This window comes from Sturnira hondurensis, unplaced genomic scaffold (assembly GCF_014824575.4).
Source record: "Sturnira hondurensis isolate 20B ecotype Veracruz unplaced genomic scaffold, ASM1482457v3 Scaffold0004136, whole genome shotgun sequence".
Classification (NCBI taxonomy): Eukaryota; Metazoa; Chordata; class Mammalia; order Chiroptera; family Phyllostomidae; genus Sturnira; species Sturnira hondurensis.
Window position 1 is genome coordinate 37,251,130 of NW_028076767.1, and position 21,613 is coordinate 37,272,742.

General features: G+C 36.2%; 1 protein-coding gene across 1 annotated transcript in view; it reads left to right on the forward strand.

Moving 5' to 3' along the window:
- SESTD1 (SEC14 and spectrin domain containing 1) overlaps positions 1–21,613 on the forward strand; it is a 90,707-nt gene that overhangs the window by 22,402 nt on the left and 46,692 nt on the right. Inside the window, exons 2-4 of the mRNA XM_037044358.1 lie at positions 11,379–11,458; positions 14,426–14,534; positions 19,108–19,198. Of these exons, the coding sequence (XP_036900253.1) occupies positions 11,404–11,458; positions 14,426–14,534; positions 19,108–19,198 (255 nt within the window). The 5' untranslated portion in view covers positions 11,379–11,403. The remainder of the gene's footprint in view (positions 1–11,378; positions 11,459–14,425; positions 14,535–19,107; positions 19,199–21,613) is intronic.

Sequence of the window (21,613 nt, forward strand, 5' to 3'; positions counted from 1 at the left end):
CTTTGTGCACAGGACATTCTCAATCGTATTAGTCATTGTTGTTTTTTTTAATCTGGAGGTTTAAAGAAATAAACATAACTAATGTGAGATTCCACTTTTACTATAGTGTACGTGATGTTTCCAAAGTGATTTACATATAGTGATTCTCTAAGCTCTGGTTTTTAGGGAATGTAGAACAGTTTTAGTATTTTTTAAATTCAAAGGCACATTTTATACTTTTCTCAGAAGCAAGCTTGATTTGTTTTAAAACATAATATTGTTGAAAATTTTATTAAGTGCTTTTAATAAAATTTTGGATGTCTTGATGTCTTGGAGTGAAAATTTGGAGATACCCTAAGAGATTTATTTATAAACCTCCATATAGGTTGAAAGCGAAAAGCAAATCTAAGTTGCTTTTCTAGTACCAATTTATTTAGAATAATAGAGAGTTTGCGCATCTATGAACAAAAAAATGCTATCAACAATATTGCTTATATTCGCCTTTTTTTCCTATTATAGTTAATCAATTTAACCTTTTTTTATTGTTTTACCCCATCCAGAATGAAAGAAATTTGTCTTTGCATCTGAAGTTCTTTTATAGCAGTGTGCTTTAATTATTGTGGAAGTTGGGGGATAAATTGCTCAGCATATGCAATTCATTTTACAGATTTTCTGGAACATACGGCTTTCATAGTTTTAGTTTTTAATACTTAAAGTACACATCATTTTTATCCAGATTTTCTTGATTCACAAAATGGGCAGTTTTGTTTATTTTTAAAATTATTTTTGACAGCTTTATTGAGGTAAAATTTACATGTGATAAGGTTCACCCATTTTAAGCATACAGTGCAGTGATTTTTAGTAGATTTACAGAAGCATCACAATTTTATTTTACATTTCCATCACTCCCAAAAAGAATTCTTGTGTCCATTTCGAGTCCTAGGCAGTCATTAATTTACCTTCTCTCTCTGTGGATTTGCCTATTTTGGATATTTCATGTAAATGGGACCATGTAACATGTGACCTTTGGTATCTGGCTTATTTCACTTAGCCTAATGTTTTAAGATTCATCCATATTGTACCATTATCACTCCTTTTTTTAATTGCCAAATAGTATTCCATTATATGGATGTTACCAGATTTGTTTATCCATTCAGAATTGACAGACATTTGGGTTGTATCCATGTTTTAAGTTGATGTTGTGAGTAACACTGCTATGAACATTTGTGTATTAGTTTTTGTGGGGACATATTTTCCACTTAAAAATTATTAACATATAATAGTTCTCTGCTATTCATATGTTTTTAATATTGATTTTACTATGTAATAACATACCATGTGTCGCTGTGTATAATGCACATCCACATTTTGTGCGCATTATACATGGGATTATTATGCCCAAGGTATGTAATCATTATACCCATGTATAATGCACATCCTTATTTTTCCCTCAAAAATTTGGGTAAAAAAGTACACATTGTACATGGCAAAATATGGTACTATAGTGAAGAGAAGCACTGTGCAGAGGTTCAGGAGCCTAGGTTTCAGGTTGTTACCCTTTTACTTTGCAGCATAAGTCTGTATCTCTAGATGCCAGTTTCTGTTTTAGATTGCATGTTTGTGTTGAAAACTATTCCCTGATGTGATGGTATTTGGAGGTGGGGCCTTGGGAGTTGATTAGCACTGTAATAAAAGAGACCCCGCAATGCTCCTTTGCCCCTTTTACCATGTGAGGAAAAGGTGCTCTCTGTGGATCAGGAAGTGGGCTCTCAGCTCAGACACTGAGTCACCAGCCATTGAATCTTGTTCTTGGACTTCCCAGCCTCCAGAAATGTGAGAAATAAATTTCTTTTACTTATAAGCCACCCATTTTATGGTATTTTTTGTTATAGCAACCCAAATGGACTAAGACAGTTTCTTTATCAATAAAATGTCTTTCAAAAATGAAAGAGTTTGACTAGATACTCTCTAGGTTTTAAGTCTGTGATTTATAAATCTGTTTGTATATGGCCTTGGACAAATTGCTTAATTCTCTGTACCTCAGTTTTATCATTAGAAAAAAATGGGGATATTAATAGAATTGTATGTTGTTCTGACTATAAAATTACATTCTTGGAACATAAAAAAAAGCCAGGATATGTTAAATTACTAATAATAAAGTCATAACCATATTAGTGTTTTAGGCCAAGAAGGCCTTAGTGGGAACGCTTTGGTTGTGGCCTCAGTGGAGAATATTGGTATTAAACCAGTAATTAGTGGGGGAAGAAACATTTAGCTACTAATAATAGGTGCCATTTACTGAGTGCGTACCATCGTGGAGTATATTAAACACTGTACATTAGCTCACCTAATCATCAGTCCTCTAGGTTAAGTTCAACGATCATTCCCTAAAAATGAAATGAAATGCCCAAACCACCTTGCCAGTAATGGCCTACTTCAGGGCGTACCCTGGCTCCGAGGCCGTTATGTTTACCACTGCACTAAACTGCCTTTTAGGGGGACAACTTTTTGGAGCAGAATCCTATAGAGCTTTTGAGTGTGGGAGGTCTTTGCTTGTGAAAGATAGCTGGTATTGTTAACCGTTCTTATGAGGGATAAAAAGAGAGGTTATCATGCCTTGACTCATTCGGCTCAGTTGTTTGGGCTTTGTCCTGCAGAGGGAAGGGTCGCTGGTTGATTCCCGGTTCTGTCTGGTCCCCAGTTGGGGCGTGTACAGAAGGCAGCCAGTTGATGTTTCTCTCCCTCTCTTTCTCCCTGCCTTCCCTCTTCTCTCTCAAAAAAAACCAAACCAACTTAAAAAGAGGTGATCGTTCTATAAATAGTTTCCATATGTATCTTATATTACTTTGTTCCATGTGATAGTGAAGTGACATTTAAGTTACTAAATAAATGAAAGGTTTACAATATGTTCAGTATTTTTGTAGTTTTATGTAAAAAATGGTACAATATACATTTAGTCTGATGGAAAATAACTCACATGTTCCACTGGCTTCTTTCTGCCTGGGAAATAATATAATTTCTACTTCTTAAATATTTTTCCATCTTTTTAGTTAACTTAAATATTTAAAAATTTTTGTGAAATTTTAATAAGAAAAAATTATAAGAAAAATTTTTTCTTTCCCTAGTGTAGTCTTTGCTGTATACCAACCATTTACATCATATATACAAAATAACTTACTAGTGCCAAAATTTCAATTCATTTTATATGTCTTCTACTTCATTTGAATAAAAGAATTCCTTTGTATATGTATGATATACAACATATAAACAATTAGATACCAAAAACCAATTTGTGTGACAATTTTTTGTATTGGGTTGGCCAAAAAGTTCATTTATTTTTTCCATAAAATAAAAGACACAATTTTTATTTTCACCAATAACTTCATTGATTTGGATATTTTGAGTATGTCACCTGTCTCCCACTATTGGCCTCTTGTGGGTAGAGGCCTCTGCCCACAACTTCTGTGGCCTCTACTAAAGGGGTGCTACCAAACGTCTTCCAGTGTGTAACAGAGCCCCACAACAAAGTACTTGGCCAAAATGGCAGTAGTACCAAGAAACATTGCAAACCACTTTTGACATGTCCAGTCAGTCACAGCACCTTCTCCATACACTGCACAATTTTTTTTTGTTTCAGTTGTATTTTTACGTTTCTTGAAATAATAAAGCATAATACAACAAAAATGTAGCTTATGTTCTTCCATCTTCAATATTAAAGTGGCTGCACAAAAATTCACCAGTTTTGTTAAAAAAATTTGTAATGCATGCTGGTATGACAGCTGTTACAATGTAATCTAACAAAAGTGTTTTGAAGTTAAAGACAACTAAGCACTACTAGAGCCGTTGTACAGAAAAAACTAAACGAACTTTTTGGACAGCCCAATATTAGGATATCCATAATACATCTGCACCTATATTCAGATCCTTTAGACTATATTATATGTCTGGAATATGGGGCTTAGTCTGAGATCATCTCAATAAAAGGCGTGTATGTCTTTGCTGAGGATAGAGGAAGAATACTTTTATTTTCCCAGGATAAAGGTCAGGAGAGGAAAGTGTGGTGGTGACCCAGAGAAATTTTGAGATGCGGAGGGTAGGACACACCTACAGCAGGTTAAGAGAGATTGAGATCTAGAACTCAGAGCATGGGTTTATAAAGTTACTGTGGCTGGATTTGCTTCCTCCTCTTGATACAGGGTGCAGCCAAGAAGGGGGCCCCCAAAAGGGATTTGGAATGGGGTCCAGGACTCAAAGTGTACAGAAATTATTGGAGAGATATATAAGATGTCCTCACCCCTTCCCCCACAGGTGTGAGTTGGGAGAAGGGACACATGGAGCAGGAACATACAGGGTTGTTTTGTACAATCACAGCTTTGCAACTAATCCATGGCATGGTCATTTAACATATCTGTAGCCTTTGGCGGGTCACTTAGATATGTTAAATGGCTGTGGCCAGGCTTGGAGCCAGGGATGAAGTCATTTCCCCCCCAAGATGTAACTGGGGGGGCAGGTCCCCTGAGTTACAGCACCTGCGTGGGAGCTTGGAGAAGATTGGCTCTGGGACATGGGGCCATACCTGCCCAGACTCACGATGGCAGCCCAGTAAACTTGCAATAACATAGAAATACTGGCAGGTGTAATTGATCGTGGAAGGAGTCAGAAATAGGGGTACAGAGGAAGATTGGCGCAGGGATTTAAACCCAGGTGTGGCAGCCATTGGTAGGAGGGAGCCATGTGGTTTTAGCAGAGTGAGGACCCCCCTCTTGGCCAGGTGAAGGAGAACCGTGTGGCTTTGCCAGAGTGGGAATCCCTGCAGCCAGGTGAAGAAGAAAGCCACGTGCTTTTGGCGGAGTGCACACCCCTGCAGCTTTGGTAGAAGAGGCCCACACGACTTTTGGGTGCTCCCTTTGGCCACATGGCCTAGGAAGCAGGAGAGACTTTGCCTGGAAAAATGGGTACAGAGAACTGTTGCCAGTGGACCATGAGAAGGTGCCACATGACTTTGGATTAATTGGAGATCCTGCCTGGATGGCAACACAGCTGATGATGCAGCCTGGAAAAAACGGACATGTGCTCTTTTCCTGATTTATGTTAGGGCAGGGGAAGAAGGGAGCACTGTGTGCAGTAGGTGGATATCCTAAAGGACTTTGATATTTTAATAGAGATGTTAGGTTACTAAGTTAGATCTGTAATAGCATTAAATAAGCATTTCCTTTCCTTTTCACAAATCTCTGGCATTGAGAGATGTCTTTCCAATTGGTGACTGACAATCGGGCCCAGTAGGTGGTCCGGATGGTATTAGTATACCATCCTCTGGAGTCTGGCTCTGTTGTATCTGTCCTGTAACAGTTTTTGGCATCCCTGGGTGGGCCAAATATTGCTCCCCCCTTGAACCTCTGTTCTGTAACACTCTGTTGATGAAAGGAGACTTATCCAGCCAGTTGAACTCAGTGGACACAACCATTGCCCTTGAGAAGGAAGTGGTCCAGGCTTCTTGGAGCTCAGTGCAAGACTCAGATGAAGAAGCCCTGTGGGTAGAAAGCTCATTGTGGAGAGCTGTAGCATCAAATGAAGTTTTAGCCACCCTCTGCAGCTGAGGATACTACAAATATCTTTACCTTCCTGGAATTCCACAAGCCCAATTCCCTTCTCTAAAGCAATATTCCTTGTTCCTTTTGCTGCCCCAGTTTTGATGAAGAAGCAGCCAAATTTATGAGGATTTATCAATAAGTAAACACACATAACAAGAGCCAAAGATTTGAAATATTTATACAATTAAGGAATTTTTGAAGCTTGATCTTCAAAAATGGAGGTTTCTATTCCCAAGGGTCTGATAGAATAGCCAGAGGAGTGAGGAAGTTCTTGAAAGAAACTGACTTCCCTCAGCTTCTGACTTTGTAAACAGCAGTGTCCAGTGGCTCGTGTTGAGAAGGGGCAGGGCAAGGAGAGCGGTATAGGGATAGATGCTTATTTTGCAGTTTCTGGAAAAGGCGAAAGATTTATACGATCTGAAGAGAAACCAGAGTATATGTAGTTTTTGAAAGGGGTTTTTAAGTACTGGTTGGTCATTACCATTAGACTTTTGAATTTTTTAAGTTTACTTTTTTTTACTTAAAAAAACTTAGTATAAGACTTAATGTTCCACTGGACTTCTTTTTTTTTTTATTTATTTCAATATCAAGTTTTTATTTTTTATTTTTTTGAAGATTTTATTATCTTTAGAGAGGAAGGAGAGAGGGAGAGAAACATCAGTGTGTGGTTGCCTTTGGTGCGTCCCCTGCTGGGAACTGGCCTGCAGGGAACCAGCCTGCAACCCAGGCATGTGCCCTGACTGGGACTCGAACCGCTGTCCTCTGGTTTGCAGGCCTGTGCTCAATCCACTGAGCTATACCAGCCAGGGCCCGTACTGGACTTCTTAATGTAGAATTTTCTTTCAAGGTAAATCATTGATAGTTTCATAGAAAGCTCAAAGTCTCTTTCCATTGCCTTCTTCCTTTTCATTCTTTCCACTGAATAAACTAAGTCCTGATCTGTTCATAAAAATTGTATTAATACAATGATATTTTAGCTTTGAATTTTATTTAGAGGAATTAGTTTTGGATATTCTTGTATTGTGGTGAAAGTTAACCTTGTTTCATTATTTCCATTTAAAATCTGTCCAGAAGAATTGTTTATCTTTCGTTTGGAACTGTCAGTATTGTAAAACCAGATTAATAATGATACATTGGCATCTGCAATAACAACTCACATAAATATTTAACCGTTAATCTGCTTTATGGATGTGTTATCCTGAAGTTGAAGAATGTTTGATTTTTTGTATAACTTTATATACATGAATATATATATATGAATAAGTAGAGCCCACTTAGGTACTACTGAGTGCTGTATTGAGTGTGTGTTCATTTATTTTAATCTCTAAGATTGCTCTTCATAAAAACAGTTGAAAGTATTTATGAATCTAAGGACAATATATTTCTCTGAAAATGCAAGGCTGAGGAGTCCACATTCTGATTTTGTTCATTGCCATTATGAGTTTACATGATACACACTTAATAGAGATGATGTAGTTAGCCTTAGGCTATCCTAATGGGTTTTCACTGGTTGTTAAAATGCTCTTTGAAAAACCTAACTAAGTTTTCCAAATAAACTGCTTGATTTATACTTGCTGAGAGAGGAGTTCCAGTGCATCCACTCATATCATCAGTTACAGTCTCTTATGAATTGTAATTTGCCCAGTCTTGATTAAAAGGCTTGCAATCCTGTTTTCCTGAGGCTCAACACATCCTCTGCTGCTCAACATATCCTCTGCTGCCCTCTACTGGTTGCCCATTGATAGCACCCATTTATGTCTGTCTTCTCACCATCCATGCATGCATGGGCTTGCTTTTCTCAAGCATCCAACAGTTTATATAGCTGCTGAGTAGAAAGAAGCCGGGAGAAGCTACTTATAAGGAAAATCGTATGTGATCCAATGATTGCGTCACAAAGCAGTGACATCCAGGTAGTTGTGATAGTGTTAGGATTCCTAGGGTGTTTTGCTTTTTGTTTCATATGTTTGTTTATTTGTTCATTCATTTATCCATTTATCATATTTTTTCAGTACCAGGTATGTCTATACCTAACCTTGCTCAGTCTAGTAGGTACTTAATAAATGTACCTACTCAATATAACTCAATTTGTTAAACAAGTGAGTGAATGAGCGAATAAATGCAAAGATAAATAAGGCTTGGTCTCTGCTGTTGGAGAGACAGATACCATTTAATTACTTGGTTGCCCCCGTTTCCTCTTTTTACCTCTGCAAGATCTTGGAAAGATGTTCAAAGAAAAGGGATACAGATGTCAGTTAAAACTTTGTCGTCTTATGTATCTAGTTCTCTGAATTCATTATCACTAACTGTAAAAGAGCTGTTATGCGTAGGGTTTATTTTGCACCTAGAAATGATATTCATTTACTTCGATGTGTTTTGTTTTGATTGAAGGTAACATGCAGTATGATTGCACATTTTTCTTTATATTCACCAGTCCCTAAGGTACCTCATCTACTACAAACTCTGGCTTTCTGTCTTTTGTAGTCAATAAATTGTGACTTACGTCATTTTAAATGACCATATATGAAATAAGACATGTTTTTGTTAAGCATGTTGTGAGTTTTTTAATTTTCCTATTTCTTAGCCTGCTTTACTTGGCAAGCTTTTAAAAAAATGTTTTACTTGCCACTGTTCATTAATTCATATCAGATAAATGACATTGGCTTCATTTCTTGTTTTTGAATATATGCCACTTAAATATATTTAAGATTGAATAAACAGCTTCTTGTGAGAAATAATGACCTGTATCTATCCCATTGGAGAAGAGCATGTTTACATTTTATTGTGGTGATGGTAGTGGATAGTTATATTTTGCGAGAATTTTGATTGTGTATGTGTGTGTTTTATACATTGTTTTAACTACTATGAGATAAGATATAAGATATCTTATATATCCATTATATATATATAAGATATATATATATATAAGATATATAAGGTAACCAGAGATGGGCAAATTTATTTTTTATTAGTTTTTTATGACTGTGCTAAAAAATCTAAAGCAAATAACTTTTAAAAAACGAAATTTAATTGGAACTAGTGGTACAGTAATCACTGTCGTTCATTACCAACTCTTATATGACAACAGTGAAAGAGAGTGATAGAAAAGGGCCCGAGCAGCAAAGGGAGGTAATAAAGAGTGAACATTATAGCTTTCATCTCTTGACTGTTTATACTTTACCTGTCAGTTCATTTGATCTTGGCTTCCATACCCAAACACCTATTATTTCTCATTATTTTAAGTTATTATGTCATTACTTTCAGGATGTCCTTTAAAAGGTCCTTTAATATTTTAAAATTTAGTATTTTGCCATCCTGAGGTGGTTCTGTAGAGTAGTGATGAGTTTGAATAAAGCATCTCTCCGGAGACAGAGATGTAATGTAAAATATTTTTTGGATATCATAATTTGTCAGGGTTTTTCTGAAGACTGAAAACATCTTTTTTTTGCTCTAAGTGTATGGAGATCACAGTAGTGAGAAATTTGGCACTTGCTGGCAAAAAAATCAACCTGACTTGTAAAGCTTGGATAGCATAGGACTCTGCAGCTGTCGTTTCTTTTTTCTTTTTTTAAAAGATTTTATTTATTTATTTTTAGATAATAGGGGAAAAGAGGGAGAAAGAGAGGGAAAGAAACATTGATGTGAGAGAGAAACATCTATTGGTTGCCTCCCAAACACACCCTGACTGACTGGGGACTGGACCCAGGCATGTGCCCTGACCAGGAATTTAACCTGTGGCCTTTAGCTTTGCAGAATGACACCCAACCAACTGAACCACAATGGTCAGGGCACAGCTGTCATTTCTTATGCTTTGTGGGATCTTAGGAATTCCAGGTGTTCTTTTTTCTTAGGTGCTGGTTAATTGGGTTTAAACAGGCAAATTGCTGATCCAGGCTGTCAGTGAGATGCTCATTGACAAAGGAATTCCAACCTTGAGGCAATAATGTAGATAGATACAGGAACAACTTAGTTACAGAAATAGAACTAACTGGCTTCCTAACAAGAGTTTTCCTATGGTATGAACACAGACAAATTTTCAGGTGCCTTTGATTCCTTCTTATTTTCTGAGCCAGTTTCCCCATCTATCTCATCAGTCCTGTGAATACAACATCCTTCCAATAAACACCCTTTTCTGCTTAAGTTAACAAGAGTCCAGTTCTCTCTTAGTTGATGGAGAAACTTGACTGGTATAGGAAACAAAACTGCAATTTAGAGTTTAGTAGATCGTGTCTGCAATTATTTTAATGCTTCTTTTAAAAAAATAATTAGTTGCCATTTATTCTGAATGAAAAGTGGCATATGTGGCAAGGCTTAAAACTTTAGTGTATTCATGAACATTTTCATTCAGAATAAAGGGCTGTGACTTTAGGTTTTAGCTCTAGCTCAGTGGCACAGTGCCTAAAACAGATGGTAGGTTCATGGTACGTATTTGCCGAATAAGTAATATGCTTTCATATAGAAGAGCTGTATTTTCTACTCTCCTAGAAACTTCTTTTCAAGAGAGTATGCTTTCTGGTAACTATAGTTAATAATACTCTATTGCATATTTGAAAGTTGCTAAGAGGGTAAGCCTAAAGTGTCCTCTCACGAGAAAATAAATTTTTGTGGCTACATATGGTGACAGATGTTAAGTAGACTTACTGTAGTGACCACTTCTCACTATATACAAATGGTAATGTCAGTTATATCTCACTTTAAAAAACAGACTGTTTTAAAAAGAGAGTATGGTTTCATTAAATACAGTATAATTTCATGGTGTACTCCAAGGAACTGTTACTATATATTATGATGATGGGTGGATGTGAGGTGTGACGAGAAGGAGGGGTGAAATATGGTGCAGAGTACTCTCTCAGACATGAAACTAGATGTAGGTGGTAACATAATTGGACACTTGATTTTCTTGTTTTGTTTTAAAGGTCCTGCTCTGCTTGAAATCCCTTTTTGACAGTATGTAGGGCTGGCCAAGCCGTCAGATGCCTGCTGTGTGAAAGCTCCCTTTTAAGGGAGATTGTCTTGTCCCTCGGCCCTTGCTGTTTGGATAGTCTCACCTTGTATTAGACATTACTCCTGGCTGTGGCCAAGTGGACACCAGGAAACCAAACCAAGAATTTTGAATTATGGCTTGATACAAAAGGATCAACTGGGCTAACTATATTTTCCCTGGAGAATTTAAAAATAGAAAATGTGGAGAGATGGAGATAGTCAACAGTGGGGGCAAAAATTGAAACAGTGCATTAAGAAATATCTTGAGGTTAACATGAGGAAAAGATGTAGTACCATGTAATTTGGAGAAACAAAAATGAGAAATCGGAGAAAGCCATTTTTTGGTGGAACTGAATCAGGTTTTTGGAATTAAGCTGTACAGTTACTAAGGAGACCAGTAGAGAGATGATTGCCTGTTTGATTGATTCATTTTATTTCATTCCACAGTTTAGTTTATTGAGTTACTGAGATGTACCCAGGCACTGTTCTGGCCAAGAGTATTGCTCTTAAAAACAGCTAAGCCAGTGATTATCAACTGGCTATGACTTTGCCTGCTGGAGGATGCTTGACAGTTCTGAAGACATTTTGGCTGTCCTGACTGGGAATGGGGATTGCTCGTGGGATTTTAGTGAATAAAATAGGGGCCGGGGGCTGCTAAGTATTATATATACAATGCACAGGACAGCTGCTTACAGAAAAGAGTAACTAACCTGACTCAAAATGTATGGACTGCTGAGATTTGGAAATTCTGGTGTAAGACATCATAAATATATATTCGTAGAGCAATTAATCATCTTGCAGTTGACGTTTAACTTTTTGTGTTTTCAGAAGTGAGAAAGTCCACTGGGGAAAAATGGAGGCTTCAGTAATATTACCCATTCTGAAGAAAAAACTAGCCTTCCTTTCAGGTATGTTTTCTTCTTAAAATTGCAAGTGTTTGATGTATAAACTTGTTTAAACTTTCTTCTTCCTTGGGATAAGTTTGACAGAAATGCACTTCATTTTTCTATGAAGTTTTTGTTTCGAAGGTATTTCTGAGACATCTTTTTTTTAATGAGAATAGAGCTGTGTGAGCCAGGTTGTCACTGTTTTTTCTTGGCTGGCCAGTTTTTATTCTGTCTTATAATTTGGTTAAAATGACCTCTACAAGAGAGATGTTATGATGTCTGACTTCCTATATGAAAATGAAATAATGGATACAGTTTAAGAATAATTGACTGAACAACATCTAAATAGTTGTTTCTGAAATACAGGGTAATTAGTTTTTATGGTACCCTGTATCCTATCTTCTGTCTTCTTGTGAAAAAGTTTCAGTGTGCTGGAAGAGTTGTAAAATATCAGTTACGTGGTTTTCACTGTGCTGCAGGTTTGATTTACCTTCATTTTTACCCCGGAGTCTCTATCACCAAGGAGAGTTAGGAGCTGTGAGATACTTTCTCAGTGTGAGAGCGGTGGCGTGGTACAGCGGGTGTTGTGGTTTCCTGGAGTTTTGGATCGCCGAGTAAATAGCACGTGCTTTAGATTAAAATAGGTACTGTGGTGTACCTGTCTGGGGTTATTTGGATATTATCTCCCTTTTTCTTTTTTACTCTCTTTAGATCCTTTCAAAATTTTCTTAATATTAAGGCTGATGATTTTTTTCAAAGCATGTTATATCTCTCTGTAAATTAGCATGTTTTTCTAGTGTAATATAAAGGACAAATAAGATAGTGTCCACTAGTATTGCTGTTTCCTTATTTAATGTGCATTTTCTTGTTATAAAGAAACTCCATCCTTTACCAGTTGACACTTATATTTTCTCCATTCTTTTCTGATATGAATGGTGTTGTAAGAGACATTTTTATTCATAGTTTGTGCAGTTTGTACAAGTTCAGTAATATGTATTTCTATCAGTGGGTGTGTTAAGGAAAATTTACATTTAAATTTGGGTAAGGTTTTGTCAGATTGCCCTCTAATTTGCCCACTGTCTGCCCACTGTTGCCCATTTTTGTTGCCAAAAGTGGTTGTTGTTATCCATTCGTAATCTTTGTCCCTGACATTTTGCTTTCTTATGACACTTGTCTCCGGGCAGCATTTGACTCTGTTGACATTACCTGTTTTCAAATTCAAGTCTCTTTCCTCTTGGCTTCTGTCCTATTTTATGTTCATACCAGTGATTATTTCATTGTCTGTTAGTGAAAGCTGAGGGCCTGAGGTTAAATGGAGTTCTGAATGTTAGACCTGTCCTCTGGAGACAATTCATAGTGGGTCAGAATGCTATGTTCCAGATGGGATAACTTTTTTTTATTTGGTTTAATGCAGGGATAAAGCTCAGCATTTTTTGAGGAGCAAATGAAACATCTCTTAGCTCACCCCATCTTGACCTTCTCTGTTGACCGTTAATTATTTTAACCACTACATTAATACTTAATTTTCAGACTTTTTTAATAATAGAAGAAACTTTTCAGGCCAACAAAATCATTCAGGGGATAGAATTCAGAAACTATGGGAGTAGTCTATTTAAAAAAACAAAACTTATATCCTAAACAAATCATAATGTAGTTGAAAGTCACTTCATTATTAAGTGGCACCATTTGAAATTTCCATTTATTGAGGTTAGATAAAGTTGTTGAATATTGGTAATTGATATGGTTAACCTAATAAAGGTAGATCATGTATGGCTGGTGCATGAATTACATCGATGTGACTCATAGGAGTCATTTTTTCACCTCACATCTTTTAGATTGTATNGAGTAGTCTATTTAAAAAAACAAAACTTATATCCTAAACAAATCATAATATAGTTGAAAGTCACTTCATTATTAAGTTGCACCATTTGAAATTTCCATTTATTGAGGTTAGATAAAGTTGTTGAATATTGGTAATTGATATGGTTAACCTAATAAAGGTAGATCATGTATGGCTGGTGCATGAATTACATCGATGTGACTCATAGGAGTCATTTTTTCACCTCACATCTTTTAGATTGTATAGGATTGTTTCCTTTAGTGTCTGCTGGTTTTTAGGCTTCTAAAATTGCCACATGTGTAAGCTGGGTCAGAAGATGGGCTTCAGTGTGAAAAGTCAGTCATCCGGGGTACTTTCAAACAAGCCGTGTGTGTATAAAAGTATTGGTTACATTTTAATGCTTCTGGAAAATTGAAGACGAATTGAACACACATGAAATGTAAGTTCCACTGCCTGGCTTTCCAGGCTTCTAGATCCAGGTCCCTTATACCCTTCTCAGCTGGGCAGGGCTTTCTCTTTTTGCCTCATGAACAAAGAATGCCCAGCTGACCTTTGAAAGTTAACTCTTGTCATTCCTTGTTACAGAATGCTCTTTTGACTTGATTTGTAAATTCTAACTATATTTTTAAGTCTTAAATTTTGTAGGGAACATTCTGCATTTATCACAGCTGTTATTATTTTCTCAATCATTTTTATAATATTTTTATATATTTTCTACAACACAGCCTAGCAAATAAACTGTCATATTTCATACTGTTATTTCTTATGGCTTAAAGGTTTTTTAGGTTGGTTGGAAATTTATTTAATTTTACTTGTAAATGTTTATTGTGCTAGGCACACAATAGATGCTTGATATGTTGATTACATTACTAAGCAGAGTAAATAGAAGAAAATTAAACAGAATGATAATTGCTATGTTTAAGTGAAGATTTCATGGGTGAATTTTATCCTCTTATTTTTTCTAAATTTTATATAATTTTGTGAAAGTACTCTAAACATTTACAGTAGATAAAAGAAATAGCCATTAGATCATTTTTACTGGTTTCTAAACTTGTAATCGTTTTAGTAACATTGGATCCCGATATATATTATTTGTTTAGTGCTTTAATATCTATTACATGTTAAATTTACATTTTTTTCTTTAATAGGAGGAAAGGACAGACGGAGTGGCCTCATTCTGACAATTCCGTTATGCTTGGAACAAACAAACATGGATGAGCTGAGTGTCACCTTAGACTATCTACTCAGCATTCCAAGGTGACTCTAAGGTGTCTTTTCTTACATCTCAGTATGTCATTTACCTACTTGTGATTCCTGCTGTTGTTAGAGCATACTTTGCTATCTTACCTGCTTTTATTAACAGTGAAGTTATAATTAAAAATACTAGAATCAATATTTATGATACCACAGCAGGTAAAATACTCATTTTGTGCTCTTGATGCACTGAATAATATCCAGGTTTCCAAAATATGTGTACTGTCAACTTTTAAGGAATATGAAGATTGAGTATTTATTTATCATACAACTTGATAAAATTTAGAGAAATGTGTTGAATAGAAAGTGTCCTTCATTTAGTTAGCAATTTCCCTATACAGATCTAAATCTGTAGGTTTTTAAAACATTTTTAGATTAAAAATGTAAAATGTTTACATTTTAATCCAAATATCCTTGAATTTTTAGTTTTTACATTGTGTGACAAAACTTAAACTTAACCTGCTTGCTCAAGTCTGTCCCTCATTTCAACAAAAACAGAAAGTTTCCTGTCCAACTTCCTCTCCCATATTGTAATATTTGGGGACTGAAGTCTGGTGAGACCTCCCCAAAACAATTGAATCTCTGGAGGTGGACTCCCAGGCATCAGAATTTTAAAAAATGTTTCCAGATTATTCTTAATTCTGTAGAGATCTGACATGTACAGAAGTTACCTTTCTATTTTTCTCAAGTTTTAAATTAAGAAAAAATTTTTTAATCAGATTTGAATTTTAAATTGGTTCTTCATAATTATAGAAAAACTCATTTGTGTTACAGAAGAAACATAAGAACACAGAGGTTTAATGACTTGCCCAAAATTACACAGACACTTAGGTCATAGTCTTTTGTCAGTCAGTAAATACATGAGATCCTAGAATGAGATCCTGATTGTTCTAGGTGGTGAGGAAATGGGTGAATAAAACAGACCCAGCCTTATTTCTTAATGGTCAAACAAATATTACAAATAGATACAGAGTATATTGGATGTTCACAAGTATTATGAAAACAAGAGTTAAGAGAGGGATGGTTTAGGAATGATGTGTGAGTCAATATTTTACAAAATGATAATACTTTATCAGACATGATTGAAGTCAGAAAAAGGCCCTACAGATATCTGATGAAAGAGCATTAAGAGCCCTGACTGGTGTGTCTCAGTTGTTCCTCAAAGTGAAAAGTCACTATTTCCATTCCTGGTCAGTACACATTCCTGGGTTGCTGGCCCAGTCCCCTGTTGGAGCACATATGAAAGCCCATCGATTTTTCTTTCACATTGATGTTTCCTTCTCTCTCCCTGGCCTTCTCTTTAAAAAATAAATATAATGTTGAAAACAGAAAAAGAGCATTAAGGAAGAGCATTTAAGACAGAGGGAACAGTAAGTGTAAAGGCCCTGAGGCAGGAGTAGGCTAAGTGTGTTGTGGGGTCAGTAAGGAGGCTGGTGTGGCTGGAGGAGTTCAAGAAAAGGACAGAGTTCTGGGAGAGTGATTAGAGAGAGAGGCTGGGGTCAGATCATAGAGGACCTTGTAGGCCATGGTAAGGGCTTCATTTTTTAATGAAAAGGAAAGCTGTTTTTGCTTTCTGACTGAGGAGTGATTTGATTGAATCATGTAACATTTTTAAAGGCCCTCTGTATTTAAAGCACTGTGCTAGAAGCTGCCAAAATATCGATAAGATAATATTCTTGCTTTTTGGGAGCATATTATCTAATGAAGATAAATTGTGAATGACAATTATAATAAAAGCCTAAGTGAAATTAATGGCACTATGTAAGTGTAAGCAGAGCTTTATTAGTGAAGAGCTACAGAATACTGAACCCAAGAAATCCATTGGCAACTATTCAAAGTTAGTGAGCTTGTTAAGGAGCTTCTTTTCTTTTACTCCCTGTTTAACTCAGTCACCTTACCTTTGAAAGGCTATTAACAGGGTAGGGACAGGGAGGCAGGGTTTTAATATATATATTTTTGGTTATTGTTCTTAAAATACAATTATAAGCATGTTAATGATAATATAGACATTTATTATTATAGCACTTCAGCTCCAACATGTCCTTTGTAAAGGACATAACACACTTCTAAATTAAGTATGTTGTTAAAAATAGTTTAAACTGTTTCGCCACTTATAGGGATGAAGTTAAAAAAAAACTATCCCTTTCAAGTAGTTGGGAGATCACTTGATCTTGCAATTTTCAGATAGTGTCTTTGGATTATGTGTATTTTCATCATTTTAGTAAGATATGAGAAAATTATGATTAAGGGTGTTCATATATGCCCTTAAAGATAAATTTGGAGAATTTCATATCATTAAGATCATTGCAGGTGGTATTTGTTATTTGCAAGCTTCATTACTTTTTTATCTTAATGTACAGATTAATTTAGAGTGTGCTTTGAAATATATGCATTGTGCAAAACTTCTGTAATAGAATGGTTGTATAACCTGTGTCTGAGACATACAGATGCCAGTAACAAGAAAATACCAAATCGTGGGAGAGACACACTTCTCTTGTCCCTAGTCCCAACTAGGAGGTGCCCTCCACTAGGGAACTCTGTGTTTTGGCTCTCCCTCTTACAAATGCCCACAATGCATTAGAAGTCTCTGACTTTCCATTCCTTCTTTGAAGACCACTCAGCAGTCACTTACCCTATCTAGCCGGTCTGTCTTGGGCTTTTGTCCTCCCTAAGTTGTACTGGTCTTTCAAGATGTCTTGTTGGCAGGGAACTCCCAGAGTTTTCTCCTTAACCAATCCCACAACCAGCCATTAGATGTCAGATTTTCTTCCCCCAGCAAGTCTTTTACGTATTGTTGCTAATCCAGAAGTGATCATTATATCGCCACAATTCTCTCCCCCCTACAACGATGCTTAGTGGGGCCTGTATTTTGTAATGCAAAATCCAAAAATAGAACATCTCAATACCCGAGATGTATAATTATTGAACTATAATTTGGATACCATAAAATTTACATACCCTCTAAAAGTGTGCAATTAAGTGGTTTCCAGTATATTCACAAGGTTGTATGACCATCACTGTTTAATTCCTGAATGTTTTCATCAGCCTAAAGGGAAACCCTGTACCCATTAGCAGTCACTCTCCTTTTCTCCCTCCTTCTAGCCTTTGGCGGCCACTATTCTACTTTCTGTCTCTGGATTTGCCCATTCTGGACATTCATTTAAATGGATGCACATCGTATGTGGGCTTTTGTGTCTGACTTTTCACTTAGCATAATATTTTCAGGGTTTATCTGTACCATCAGTACTTCATTTCTTTCATACCATGAAATTGTATGGAATATATTGCATTGTATGGATCACCACATTTTGTTTCTGTTTATCAGTTGATGGACATTTGGATTATTTCTGTTTTTGGCTATTTTGAATTCTGCGAACACTAGTGTGCAAGACTTTTCTATAGACATATGATTCAATTTGTCTCACCTCTTGAACACTTCTCTTATTTTTTTTTGAACCCCTGTTTCTTTCCTTGCCTATTGGCACACCTGTTCTTACAAATCTTTAGCATTATCATCCTCATTCTTGTGATCTTATTGTTTCTCAGTAGAATTGGACATCACTTCTCCAAGAATCCTCTTGAGGCTAATGTGAATTCTTTGAGATAGTAAGGAAGTATTAGTAAAATCCCCTAGACTGTTGGGTTTAAATCTCAGGAAAGGGTCTTCTGTTTACCTTGCCTATAATGTACACAACTGGGAGAACTTGGAGTGGAGAGAGTTTTCACTACCAAATCCTTGCTCTGTTAAGCAAAGCTATGGTTCTTCCACTGTGTTGGAAGTAGCGTAGTTGAGATCCCTGCATCAAGTTGTCTTTATAAGCAAAACAATAATAATAATAATAATAAAGCCATGTGGTTTTGGTTTTATGATGGAGTTTTCTCATATAGTTGCATTTTATTAGGGTAGGCTTCTGGGCATTGTTAGTAAGTACTTGAATAATTATATATAATATATAGCAATAACACATTTTCCAACACACAGTAAATACTTTGCTGGTCACGTGACTGAGTGCAAAAGTGAGAGCAGAGGTGGGTAGGAAATGGTGTATTCAGGCATTGAGTTGTTATGCACACTAAATGCTACCTCATCTCATTACATTTCTCCAAAGAACACAAAACATTTCCAATGGTTTAGTAACAGCTTACTTTATTTTCTACCTGTTTTATACTATCATTTTACAAACCTTACACTTCTGACAGGAAGAAAAGACAAGAAGTACATGTGCTTAGCATTCATTAGTTACCTACCTCACTGTGATCCCATTTTATAGATGAAGAAATAATTGAGAGAGCAGTGAGACCGTCTGGATGTTGCATTGATATGTTCTCTTTTTAAGAAAGTGACTTTCCTTGCTTTTAAAATAATTTTCTTCCTATATTAGCTTGTAAATTCTCAATATATCCTGAAATGAGGAAAATAAATTGCTTGAGAAAATTCAAAAGGATTGCCATTGTAAACCAAACCAAGTGAGATTAATGCTGTTCCATATACAATTAAAATGTGAACTTTGTATAGAATTGTGAAGAATAACATATGAAGCTTATTTTAATATTTTGTAGTTTTGTTTCATTTCAGTGAAAAATGTAAGGCTAGAGGATTTACCGTGATTGTGGATGGCAGAAAATCACAATGGAATGTGGTGAAAACAGTAGTCTTAATGCTACAGGTAATTTTATTTCTGACTATCAGGAAATGGTTTTATTTTACAACAACAAATAAGGTAATAATAGCAAATGCATTTCATTTATAGGACTGTGCCCAAGCTTCTCAGCAGTGACTGACCTCTGAAGTGTACAGCTCTCTATTGGGTTGATATAGTAAATTCAATCTTGTAGGTTTGACTTTGAGTAGTAAAATAAATTTCAGCCCTATTCTAAAGGTTTATAAGTGATCAGAAATGACATGATGTAGAAGTTATTTAAGCAAGTAGGCCAGTGAGGCTGAAAGTATGAGAGCAGATGTTATCACCTGGGAGCTTTTTCAGGCTGTACTATCTGCATTAAACCCACTTGACCCCATTCCGATGGTACAGGCAGGGAGCGGGACTGGGTCAGTCTAGTCTGAAAAAGCTTCCTAGGTGGTCTTACGTCACTCCCTTTCCTCCACAAAGCACCAGGATTCAAGGTGGTTTATTTCTAGTCCAGAAGAAATTTAGGTAACAGCTGTGTCTTCGGGGACTCTGGCAGGTCACCAATTAGCATTTAAGAAACAGCTACAATTAAGGTAAAAATTAAATGAGCAAAACAAAAGAGCTTGTATAATTTAAATGAACAAAAGCGAAAAGAGCTTTTCTGGCAGGGACACTGACTTCGTGATAGCTGAAAAATTAAGCTAATACACTGAAGGGAATTGATGGCGGACCAATTTGGGGGAAATAATAGTTGGCAGTTACACGGGGTAATGAACATTCAGTTAGGTAAATATCACTGATTCTGAAAGAAAGATCAAGAATTTTAAATGAATTAGGAAATACGTGCTTGCTTAATAGAGTTCGAGTACTGTACTAAGCTGCTATATGAATTATTTAATTTTATCCTTACAACACTGGGAAAGCAGGTTCTCTTATTCCCAAAAGTGAACTGAGGCTCAGGGCTTAGTGAGGTTTTTGTAGTGAAAATGGGAAAGAGCCATGATGGGAACTTAGCGTGGTCCTAGCTTTGTCCTTTACAGAGTTTATATTTATCAGGTGATGTATCTGAGGTGGTCCCCATTACCTCCTTCTTAACTGTTTGGCTTGAATCTTCATCTTGAGAATCACCTTCTTGGGGTGAAAAGGATACAGCTTCCCCAGTGAGGGTCAGTTTTTAATGGAGCACAGATTAGTGTCCTGTAATAACTTAATTCTGTTAGATATGATCCGAGAACTTTTGTATTCCAAGCCCAGAGGATTAACTCTTTTCTGTAAAAGTTGTTAAAATAACTGTGAGTGAGAAATCCATGAGTCATCACCTGTGTTCTTCCTTTCAGCCTGCCATTCAGCTGTGTCACACAGGAGCTGGGACTTGTTTGAATTTGAATTGAACCTTGATCATTGGCAGTTTTGAAGAGCAGTCAAGGGATGACTTAATCCCCTCTTGTGATTTCTTTCCTGATAGGTGTTTTGACAACTTTTGTATTTATTAATAATAGTTAACATTTTTAGAAATTGCAGTGGTCTGCCATTTACTCCTAGTCCGACGGTTTCTGCATACAAAGTGATTGCTTTCATTTCAGGAGGTACTGGTGGTGTTGGGAAGCGCACAGCTTAGTGATGGCTCTGCCTATGACGAATGTTCTCTCAGATGGGTGGCTTGGTTTCTCTTCCTCCTCACAGCTTTAATATTTAGTGACTTTAAAGTAATTATCTTTTACAGGTCAGTATATGAATAAGCCTTCATCTAGCCTAAACTTTCCATTCTCTCGGATAAAGGTTTTGTTTTTATTTTGAATTTCTTTTACCTATTCACAGCCCATTCATTGCAGGGGACACTAGATTTGTGATGTATCCAATGACATGTTTAAATAAAAAGGTTTTCTGTTTTTTCCCAATTGATAAAAATATTATTATTGTAATTATATAATTAGGCATTGTTATTAAGTTATGACATTTATGGTTTAGAACAGCAGTTTGTCCCTAGAGTTTGTAGATAAAGTTTTATTGGAATTCAGCCACGGTTATTTGTTTACATATTGCTTAAGGCTTCTTTTACACTGTGAGGGCAGAATAGAAATAATTGTAACAGAGATTGTTTAGCCTGTGAAGCCTAAACTTTTTTTTTATCTGGATCTTCAGAAAGAACTTATGATCCTGGTCTAGAACATTTGAAATGGTGTGATAGAACTTTAGAGTCAGACAGGCCAGGTTACCATTACAGCGCCATCACTTAACTCTTATTTTACATAAATTACTTCAGTTCTCTGAAGCTCAGTTTTTCTTCCATAGAATTGGGAGATGATACCCATTTGTTAATGTGAACTCATTTCACAAATCTATATTGTCTCCTATATGCCAGGCACATAGGAGTGACGTGATAGATATAGTGCCTACCATTAAAAAACGTATGTTCTACTGGAGGAGTTAGACAGTGAGCAGTTAGGCAAA